This window comes from Lichenostomus cassidix, chromosome 14, assembly GCF_008360975.1.
Source record: "Lichenostomus cassidix isolate B80296 chromosome 14, HeHo_3.0, whole genome shotgun sequence".
NCBI classification, from domain to species: domain Eukaryota; kingdom Metazoa; phylum Chordata; class Aves; order Passeriformes; family Meliphagidae; genus Lichenostomus; species Lichenostomus cassidix.
In genome coordinates, this window is record NC_139495.1 from 14553950 (window position 1) to 14564402 (window position 10453).

The 10453-nt window shown below is 64.9% G+C and overlaps 1 protein-coding gene across 3 annotated transcripts; it reads left to right on the plus strand.

Moving 5' to 3' along the window:
* The first annotated feature begins 14 nt into the window (after positions 1 to 14).
* Positions 15 to 10148, plus strand: METRN (meteorin, glial cell differentiation regulator). 3 transcript variants are annotated; one of them, XM_085075123.1, is made up of 5 exons: positions 15 to 134; positions 650 to 1124; positions 7795 to 8216; positions 8336 to 8395; positions 9018 to 10148. In XM_085075123.1, exons 1-5 carry the CDS (start codon positions 98 to 100, stop codon positions 9332 to 9334), a joined length of 1311 nt encoding a protein of 436 aa, XP_084931249.1. In that variant the 5' UTR covers positions 15 to 97; the 3' UTR covers positions 9335 to 10148. The 3 variants fall into 3 exon arrangements, with proteins under 3 accessions (XP_084931249.1, XP_084931248.1, XP_084931250.1); XM_085075122.1 differs by lacking the exon at positions 15 to 134 and having other exon boundaries at positions 437 to 1124; XM_085075124.1 differs by lacking the exons at positions 15 to 134; positions 650 to 1124 and adding an exon at positions 6381 to 6770.
* The last annotated feature ends 305 nt before the right edge of the window (positions 10149 to 10453 follow it).

Here is a 10453-nt window from a genome sequence, read left to right on the forward strand (position 1 = left end):
GGAGCACACGCACACGCGCGTTTGCACACACGCACACGCGTGTCACCAGCGGAGGCTGTTAAAGGGACACGGTCACCGGCAGCGATAATGGAGCGCGATGGGAAGGCATCGGCATCGGCACCGGGAGAGGCGAGGTGAGGATGCGGGACACAGGGAATGATGCGGGGGGGTTCGGGCAGGGCTGGGCTGGCAGCTGGGTGTGCAGGGAGAGAGGGGTGGTGGGTGGGGGAATGCAGGGGTGGAAGGATGGGGGATGGAGGGGGGGATGGAAGGATGGAGGGGGGATGGAGAGATGGAAGGATCGAGGGAGGGATGGAGAAATGGAGGGAAGAATGGAGAGATACAGAGAGGGCTGGAAGGGGAAATGGAGGGATGAAGGGAGGGACGGAAAGATGAATGGAAAAGTGGAGGGATGGAGGGAAGAACGGAGAGGTGAGGATGGAGGGGTTGGAGAGGATAGAGGGATGAAGAAATGGAGGGAAGAATGGTGAGGTGAAGTGATGGAGGGGTGGAGGAAGAAATGGAAAGATGGAAGGATAGATGGAGGGATGGAGGGAGGGATGGAGGGATGGGGTGGATGGAGAAATGGAGGGAGGGATGGAAGGCTGGATGGACAGGCGGATGCTTGCTCTGGTTCTCTCCCCACCAGGGCATGGCAAACTGGAGATCCTGGTGCAGATCTTGCTGCAGACCCCTCTCACCCTGGCAGCTGGATCGGACCCAGCTGACAGCCCCTGGGGCACAGCGGTGACACTCGACCCCGCACCAGCACCCCGGAGTGCAGCAAGCAGCCAGGACAGGGCGCTGTGTCCAGATGCTGAGGGGATTCACCTGCCCAAGCCATGCCTGGGACTGGGACCTGCTGGGGGGTGTCCCACTGCTGTCCCTCATTTCCCAGCACCCCCAGCTCTGCACCCTCCCAGTTTGGACCCAGCTTCAGCCCTGCTCCCCAGACTGGAGGGAGCTGGTCGGCTGCCGCGTTTAACCCCATCCCCTCTGCCTTCCCCTGGCACGGCCCCATGCCAGCAGCAGGTCCAGCTCAGTCTCTGCGCCCGGCTGGCCCTGGGGAGGCTGAGGGAGCTGCCTGGATCTGGCGCCTGGCTCCTGCTTCCATTATTTATAAGGCAGGTTGGGTTTCGCACTGGCAGCTGGGAGGGGGTTTGGGGAGGAGACTGTGCACACACTCACACACACACACACTCACACTCACACTCACACTCACACTCACACTCACACTCACACCTTCATCACACCCTGCCCAGTGGGTGACAAATGCAGAAGGTGCTGGAGGGACCAGTGACTGCAGGGATATATGGATCCATGGCCTCATCCAGGTGCCGCGTGTTTCCCCCATTCCCAGAGGAACTGGAGGTCCTTCCCCCCCACAGTCACTTGTCCCCTCAGCAGTGCCCTGTCTGCCTGTGAAGCCTTGTCTCCAAGGAGGTGTTGCAGGAGAACGGCCACCCAGCAGCAGCCTGAGAGCAGGGGGTGACAGTCCAGCCCTTGGGGACACACTCTGCACTCAGAGCAGGCCAAGTGCCATCGGGGCTGGCAGGCACTGGGAGGCAGTGGCATCCCGGATGGTCCCTATTGTCCCCTTGGTCCTGGCCGCAGGCCCATTGTTATTAACCCCTGACAGCTCCAGGCCTCATAGGGGACACCTTGTGGTGGCCTCATGTCCTGGGGACATTTTTATGCCAAGAAGATTCACAACTACTGGAGGAGTCCCTGGACAAGGGGAGACTTCATGTGCATAACCCCAGGGAAAGGGACACAGCTGGGGTGTCACTTATTCCAGGGGTACCCACACCCTGGGGTGCCTGGTGTGGGGTGCTGGTCACTCCATTCCACCCTACAGCCACGGGTCACCATCACAAGCCTCCTGAGCCCCCCTGCTCCATGGGGACTGTCCCTCCGGAGCACCAGGAGGGTGGTGGTCAGTGTCCCCTTACTCAGGCCAGGCAAGCACCCGAGAGCCAAGTGACACGGCTCCTGCAGCCCTCTGCTCCCCTCCCATCGCGGCGCCCTGAGGATGCTGGGGCTCCACCCAGCCTGTCCCCACGGCGCTGGGAGCCTGGGCCGAGCCTCCCCAGTCCAGCCGGAGCATCCCCGGTCCGGCCGGAGCGGCGGTGGCCGAGCTGGACCGCAGTGCGCCGGGGGGCCGTCGCCGCAGCAACCGCCGTCGCCTAGCGCCGCTGTCTCCCGGTAACCCGTCGCCTAGCAATGGGGGATTTTTCACAGCTCGGGATGAAGAGTTGAAAGTTATTTTTAGCCCGGGCTGCGAATCAATAGGCAGCTCCATTCGCCGCCCCGCAGAATGCACACGCGGGACCCGGCTGCACAGTGGGGGTGATGGGGGAGCAGGGGGGCTCTGTCCAGCCTGGGGTCACCGCACTGGCGTGGCCTATGGGGACCCCCGGGGCTCAGCCCCTTCTGTGCTGACCTCAGGGCTCAGAGCTCTTCCCCGCCAAGGATCTGATTCCCCCTCAGGTTCTCCCCATCCAGGCCACCTGCAGGTGAGGGTGGGCGAGGACATGGGGCCTTTCAGACTTCTGTGGGGACCCTCACATGGCCATGGGGATTATCACACTGCTGCAGGGACTGTTAGACCCTCATCTCGCTGTGGGGACCCTCAACCAGCCATGAGGACTCTCATCCAGCTTCTGGGAGTTTCATCCTTTAACAGGAACTTCTCCCTTTGGTGTGAATCTGCACGTTGCCATGGGGACTCCTGCTTTGACCTATGGACCCCCTCCTTGCTTTGGGGATCCCCATCTTGCCATGGGGGACCCCTACCTCACAAATGGGACCCTCACCCGTGGCTCTCCTCCTGACAGCCTCCCTGAGCTCCCCCAGCCCATCCAGGGCATGTTCCCATTCTCAGGGGCTCCAGCCTGGGGGTCTGGATGTTCAGGGGTCCTGAGAGGGGACAGAGCCCGCTGGGTTCCATGGCGGGGAGCTCGGGTTATCCCTGCACGTCCCCAGGGATGGGCTGGGAGCTGAGATGAGGCTTCTGAGCTATTTTTTAAAGACAAGGTGGGTGCCTCCCACAGCCGCAGCTCCTTCGGGCTCTCGGCTGGGCGGGAGAGCTCCCCACGCGGCCTGGGGGGGATGGGAAGCTGGATGGGGACAGGCTGGGGACCCTCAGCCTCTGAGCAGCCTTCCAAGATCCCAGCTTCCCCAAATCCCCCTTTTGCCTTTCCAGGAGGGTTTTTGCCCCTGGGCAAAGCCCAGCCTGGAGCATCTCTGCCCTTGCCATCGACCACTCATGGCACAGAGTAGAAAATGCCCAGAGCCACCCCACAGGGACACTTTGTGGGCAGTACGGATGTCCCAAGAACCTGCCAGGGACTCCAAGAGAGGTCAGAACCTACCCAAGAAAGGAGAAACCTTGGGGTGACCCAGCAGGAAAGTACAGGATCATGAAAACCCAAAGGAAGCAGCCAGGGTCTCTCGTGCCACGGAGCACGGAGGTGCCTCGTGAGTGGCAGATGGGTCTGGGATGGAGCAACCCTGGATGAGTCAGAGCAAATCCAGAAGGGACATGGAAATGGTCAGGGGGCTGGAAGAACCTCTCTTGCTGGGAAAGGCTGGGAGAGTTGGGGCAGGTCAGCCTGGAGAAAACCTGCTAGTGTCCTGGTGAAACCTAAGGGATCTTGGAGGAGCGATGGAGAGAGGCTTTCGCCAGTAACTGCAGAGACAGAAGAAGTGGGAACAGTTTTCAGATGGAAGAGGATGCGTTTAGACTGGATAAAAGGAGGAACCGCGTTGTGGGGGAGGCGGTGAGGAGCTGGAGGAGCTGTGGGTGCCCCACGGGGCTGGAGCAGCCCGGGCCGGTGGGACATGTCGCTACCGAGGGCAGGGGTGGCACCGAGTGCTCTTCGAAGGTCCCGATGGATGGTCGAAGCTCTGCTCCTCTGCTGGACGTGGTTTCCCCCCGGCCCACCCGAGTCCCCCGGGGTCCCCTGGCCCGGGGGTGGCCTTTCCCGGCCGCCGTGCCCGCGGTCACCAGAGGGCACTGCGAGCCCGAGCATTCCGGAGAGGCCCGGGGGGCCCGGGGCCAAGGGGGAGCCCGGAGCGGCTCCGGACCCGCCGCAGGGGCGGGCGGCCTTGGGGAGCTCCAGGGGGGCGGCCGGCACTCGGACCCGCCGCTCCTCCCCAGTCCCAAGGGGACAACCCCCCTGCGGCAGCCAGGGACCAGGAGGGGGTGTCCAGGGACACGGCGAGATGCTGGGGACGCAGTCGAAAGGCACGGCCACCAGCCAGAGCTCCGGGCACGGCTGGCTTCTCGGTGGGTGCGCAGAGATGCTCGGCCCCACGGGCTGGTCGGGTGGTCTGAGATAATGGCGGAGCTTTGCCCCATCCCGGCTCAGCCCCAGCCCCGCAGGCTGCTCCAGAGGGGCTCCGGGATGCCATGCCCGAATGCGAGATATCCCATGTCATGTGGAGGGAAGCCAGGCCTGGTGGCCGCGGTGCTTTGGTCCAGCTGGTGCCGAGGGTTCTCCAGCAACACCCAGTTAAGGTGGGTCGGGGGCTGTGGAGGGGGACAAGGGTGCAGACCGACCCCGCGGTGCCGGCGTTAGGGCACACGCTGCCACGTGCCTGCGGGAACGGTGGCACCATGTCCCACCTCCCTGCATCCTGGGTGTCCCAAGGGAGCATCCCCCGAGGCTGCTGAGCACTCCACTCAGTGTGGGATCAGTCACGGGGAGCAGAGGTTCTTGCGTGGGGACGCCAGTGCCGGGTGTCTCCCAGCCTCCGGTGCCACCTCTCCCCTGGTGCCACCTCTCCACCTTGCCGCTGGGTACCTGGCCGAAGCCATTCGTGGGGTCCCTGGCTGGATCGCCTGCCCAGCTCCGAGCCCAGTTCCGATCCCAGCAGTTTCCACTTCCCCACAGTGTCACCGGATCGGCCCCGGGATCGTGTCCCCGTTATGCCGGGGTCACTGTGACCCTCCGGGACACAGCCAGAGCCTCGACCCAGCCACCTTCTGGCAAACCCCACACGGCAACTGGTGGGCTCAGCACGAGGGCCAGAGGGCAGAGAGCCCCCCACCCGACTCCCCCAACACCCCGACATCCCCACCCGCTCCACCTTAACCCGCAGCCTCTCCGGCCCCTCATTTTCCACGGATTCCAGCAGCATGACTTCTTTCAGCATCATTTCATGGCCGGAGGGCTGTGAATCCTCCTCTCCCCGCCTGCCTCCCCCCTCCCTTTCCCCCCTTTCCCTCTTTCTTCCCACCATCCCAATTTACAATCCCTCATTTCCATTCCGCTCCACCCTCTGGCCGGGGACTTTGTTCCCGGCCTGTATCATCCCATCCCAATTGTTCCGTGTTTATTTCAAACATTTTGGCGGGCTGTCACTGGAAGGAAACTTAATTAATGGTGGGGTCTGTAGTGGTGGCACAATAGCGGCTGGAAGGGACGGGTGGGGGGGAAAGAAATCCCAAGGTTTGGAGGGGGGAATTGGGGGTTCGGATGTGCGTGACCCCCGTGTCAGGCCCGACGCCACGTGCCAGGGTTCCCCCTAGTTAGAAAAGTGTCTCTGTGGGAGTGGGATGCTGCTGGTGGTGGGGGTGGTTATAGGGAGGTTGAGGGGGGTGTAACGTTTGGGGTACACAGTTCTGGAGGGTGTAAATCAGGGGATTGTATTCTGGGGTGTGCATAGTGTGGGGTGTGCAGAGCCTGGGTTGCCTGCAGCCTGGGGTGTGCATGGGTTGGGGTGTATAGAGCCTGGGGTGCAGAGCTCAGGGTGCAGATACCCTGTGGCGTGTGTAACTCAGGGCTGGGCTGTGTGTAACTCTTGGGGTACACAGTTCTGGGGGGCGGCTGTAGTGTGGGGTGAGCATAGATTGGGGTGCACCAGCCGGGGGTGCCTGTAGTCCCACAGTGCATGGCTTGAGGCATGCATGACCATGGGTGTGTATATCGTTGGGTTTACCTGGCCTGGGGTGTGTGCAAGCCTTGAGGTGCACAGTTCTGGGGGTTCCATAAACCAGAGGGGTGCAGTCGGGTGTGCAGAGTCTGGGGTGCCTGTAGCCTGGGTTGTGCACAGTTTGGGGTGTCCACAGTTTGGGGTGTGCACAGCTGGGGTGTGCAGTTTAAGGTGTGCACAGTTGGGATGTGCAGTTTGGGGTGTGCACAGTTGGAGCCGTGCACAGTTGGGGTGTGCAGTTTGGGGTGTGCAGTTTAGGGTGTGCACAGCTGGGGTGTGCAGTTTGGGGTGTGCACAGTTTGAGGTGTCCACAGTTGGGATGTGCAGTTTGGGGTGTGTGCAGCTGGGGTGCTCCAGCCCAAGGTGCTGTAACTGTGGCTGTGACCGGCCGTAGGTGGACAGTGGTCAGGGTGCACCCCGCGGGAGGGGAGCTCTACCCTGGGATACCCCTGCCCTGTCCCGAGTCCTGTCCCCTGGCTCAGCCCTGTCCCTGTCCCGGTGCGCAGAAGCCCCGGGGGGCTCCGGGGATGCCGCTGCGGTGGGTGCCGGTGCCCCAGGCGGTGGGGAGGGGACCTTGGGGCGGGTCCCGTGCCCGCCCCTCCGCCGCCATTGGCGGAAAGTTCGGGGCGCGACACGGGGTGGCGGCCGCGCTCCCCCATCCCCGCCGCCCCGGCCCCGGTGCGGGCAGCGGTGCGGGCAGGGCCGGGCCGGGCCGGGCCGCCCGGGGCCGCCGCGGGCGCGGCCATGTGGGCGCTGCGGGCGCTGTGCCTGGCCGGGCTGGGGGCGGCCATCGGCGGCGGAGCGGCGGACCAGTGCAGCTGGAGGGGCAGGTAGGCTCCGGTAACATCACCGGCACCGGTAACAGTACCGACGGCGGTAACACGGGCTCCGGTAACAGCGGCCCAGGGGCGCAGCGCGCCGGGCGAGGCGGGGGGCGGCACACGCGGGTCCCGGGTTCGCAGCCCCCCTGTTCGCTCCTGCCACCCGGGCACGTTCAGGGGGGAGGGGGGGTCTGCTCTCCCCGGCCGCCCTGTCCATCCCCAGGGCTGAGCCCCCTCCCTCGTCCGTGGGGAGGATCACGGGTGGGATGCTGGGAACCTGCGCCTGCCTCAGTTTCCTCACTCCTGGGTGCGGCTGCCCCCCGCTTTGAAGGATGCTGATCCCCCCGCGAGGCTCGCCTCCTCTCCAGGACCCCTTCCCTGAGCCCCCCCACCCGGCAAACCCATCCCTGTGGCCGGCAGGACCCCCAGCCCCCCGGCACGGCCCGAAGCATCGCCCGAAGGCGCTGAACTCCGAACAAAGAGCCGGGGCCCGCCAGGAGGGGCTGCCCCATGCGGGGGGCGTGGGGGGACACGGGGACCACGGAGCCACCAACATCCTGTCAGGGACAAAGCAGCCCCCCGGCTGTCCCCGGTCACCCCAGCCTGGCTTCCCAGCGTGCCCCCCCCCACAGCCCCCACAGTGCCGGGATGCCTGGAGTTAGTTCTCCAGGTATCCCGCAGAGAGTGGGAGCCCAGCATCCACTGGAGCTCCCCGAAGTGGGGCAGGTGACCCCAAGGTTGTGGGCACTCGGGGGTTGGGAGCCCACATTGGGCGTGAAGGGAGCTGTGCTGCTGCACACCCCCCCGCCCAGCCCCTCACAAAAGGTGCTGAGGGACACAAGCGTCCCCAAATGATGTGGTTGCACCCCAAGTCCAAGTCACTGAGGGTTTGTTGCTGTTCCTCCCTGTGGCCATCCCGCACACTTCTGCAGAGGGACTGCTTGGGAGGGCAGGGTGCTGCCGTGCTGGGGGACACGGGCTGGGAGGTCCCCACCCCCTGGGGGTCCCGGCTGATGGGTGCTGTGCCCCACAGCGGGCTGTCACAGGAGGCTGGCAGCGTGGAGCAGCTGTCCCTGCACTGCGCCGAGGGCTCTCTGGAATGGCTGTACCCCACGGGGGCCCTTCGCCTGCGCCTGGCCCCTCGCCTGCCCCCCACCAGCGCCGCCGTCAAGGGCGGGAGCCCCCCGCACGTCACCGCCTGCATCAAACCCACCGGGACCTTCCGGGGGGCTCAGCTCTACCTGGAGAGGGAGGGGGTGCTGGAGCTGCTGCTGCCAGAAGCCCCCCGGCCCCGTGCCCGCTGCTTCAGCTGGCTGCCCCAGGAGAAGGTGGCTCTGTTCCTGCAGGCCACCCCGCACCCCGACATCAGCCGCCGCATCGCCGCCTTCCGCTACGAGCTGCGGGGGGACTGGCTGGCCCGCCCGGCCCTGCCCGCCGCCACCCTCAGCTCTGAAGGTGAGCCCCTCACCCTGCCTCAGTTTCCCCTTCCCCTGCCGGGTGTCCACAGGGGTGAGGAGGGTCTGGACGGGGGCGTTGTGGCTTGGGTGGTGACAGGCTGTGCTTGCGCCTCACAGGCGCGTGCCGGCCGTGCAATGACACCGAGATCCTGATGGCCATTTGCACTAGTGACTTTGGTGAGTGCAGCCCCCGGGACATGGAGAGGGGGAATGCTCCTGCAAGTGGCACTGGGACTCCTGCCTTGGCTGGGCTGGGCTGGGCTGCACAGAGCACTGCTGTGGGATGGGGATGGGGATGGGAATGGGATGGGGATGGGGATGGGGATGGGGATGGGGATGGGGATGGGGATGGGGATGGGGATGGGGATGGGGATGGGAATGGGGATGGGATTGGGATGGGAATGGGGATGGGGATGGGATTGGGATGGGAATGGGGATGGGGATGGGGATGGGGATGGGGATTGGGGATGGAGATGGGATTAGGATGGGAATGGGAACGGGATGGGGATGGGGCTGGGGATGGGGATGGGGATCTGGATGGGGATGGGGATTGGGGATGGAGATGGGATTGGGGTGGGAATGGGGGCAGGATGGGGATGGGGACGGGGATGGGGATGGGAACAGAGATGGGGATGGGGATAGGGATGGGGATGGGGATGGCGATGGCGATGGCGATGGGGCTGGGAACAGAGATGGGGATGGAAATGTGGATGGGGACAATGATGGAGATGGAGATGGAGATGGGGACAGGGTCAGGGACAGGGCCATGCTGACACTACTCCCTGCCTTCCTCCTGCAGTGATCCGCGGCAGCATCCAGAGTGTCTCCAATGATGCAGAGCTGCAGGAATCCATCATTGGGGTGAGCGCCACCCGCATCCACCGCCAGAAATTCCCGCTATTCCAGGCGGGAGGGCGGCTGGGGCGGCCGGTGGGCAGCATCCGCACCCCGCTGCGCTGTGGGGTCAAGCCGGGCCCCGGCACCTTCCTGTTCACGGGGTGGCTGCACTTCGGGGAGGCCTGGCTGAGCTGTGCTCCCCGGTACCGGGACTTCCAGCGCATCTACGAGGGGGCCAGGCGCACACGCCAGAACCCCTGCGAGTTCCCCGTGGACTGAGCAGCTCTGGGAGCGCGGCCCAGCCCCGCTGGCGCTGGGGGACCACGGTCCTGCCGTCACCAAGAGCATCCCCGGAGGACACGGGAACTGTGCCCGGAGGGAGTGAGGCACGTCGGGCCTCGCTACGTAGCTGGGCTGAGGCAGCACCTGCCGGTGGGCTGGGGGGTTCTGGGAAAAGCCTGCTGGAAGGGAAGGGGTTTTCCCAGGGCGTGCTTGTCTGGGGTGCCCAGGGAGCTGCCTGGGTGAGGGGTGCAGTGGCGCAGGGCTGGGGCTCCCAGGGGAGCGGGTGCTGCATGCTCAGGGGATGCTGTGGGGCACAGTGGGTCCAGGGGGCAGCTGGACCCCAGCAGGGCTCGGGGGCAGGTGGCCATGGTGGCCGGTCCAGGGACACGGTGGGCACAGAAGGGACTGGAAGGGCCAGGAGATGGATCTGTAAGGTTGGGGGTGGAAGGGGGAGCAGGCAGCGGTGAGCCTGGCCCCGGCATGGGCAGGAGCTGCGGGGCGGATGCTGAGGAAGAGGAGTGAGCCTGAAGGGAGCGAGGGAAATGGTGAGGTGGGAGGAAGGCTGGCGCGGGGAGCAGAGGTGTCCTTGGCACAGTCAGGACAGGACCAAAGTGCCGATGGGGGAAGGTGCCATGGCAGCAGGGAGAGGTCACCGTGCCACCCGTCCCCGCCACCCCTCGGGTGAGCGGGACACGCCGTGCCAGCCACGGGGAATTTTTGACCGTGGGGGTGGGGGGTCATCGTATGTGCACTAAAGTTGTAACGATACCAAATTTGCGACTTCTTTTTTATAAACTAAGCTGTATTTGTAGTGTGTGGCTCCTGTTTTTACCAAGCTGAATGGGATGTTGACTGCTGGGCACTGCAGTGTGTGCCACCTGCTTCCCCCTGTGCCAGCTCCCCTGTGACCCTGCCTCCCGCAGGGCTGGAAACAGCCCCAACACTTGGATATCTCTCTGTGTGGAGAGATCTCTTGCTGTTTGCACATCCTGCATCCCAGTGATCCCCAAGATGGGTTGCTTTGGGGTCCCTAGCCCCGGGTATCCCTGGCTGTGGGCACCAGGGCTGGGTGGCCCCATGCCGGGTGGGTGACCCCGCTGGCGGGGCTGCTGTCAG

Excerpts from the sequence above, each read along its gene's own strand:
- METRN (XM_085075122.1), top strand. The coding sequence starts at position 541 with ATGGAGGGATGGAGGGAGGGATGGAGGGATGGGGTGGATGGAGAAATG. Across the intron at positions 1,125-7,794 it reads CTGCTTCCATTATTTATAAG|CGGGCTGTCACAGGAGGCTG; the intron begins GCAGGTTGGGTT and ends TGTGCCCCACAG. Across the intron at positions 8,217-8,335 it reads CGCCACCCTCAGCTCTGAAG|GCGCGTGCCGGCCGTGCAAT; the intron begins GTGAGCCCCTCA and ends TGCGCCTCACAG.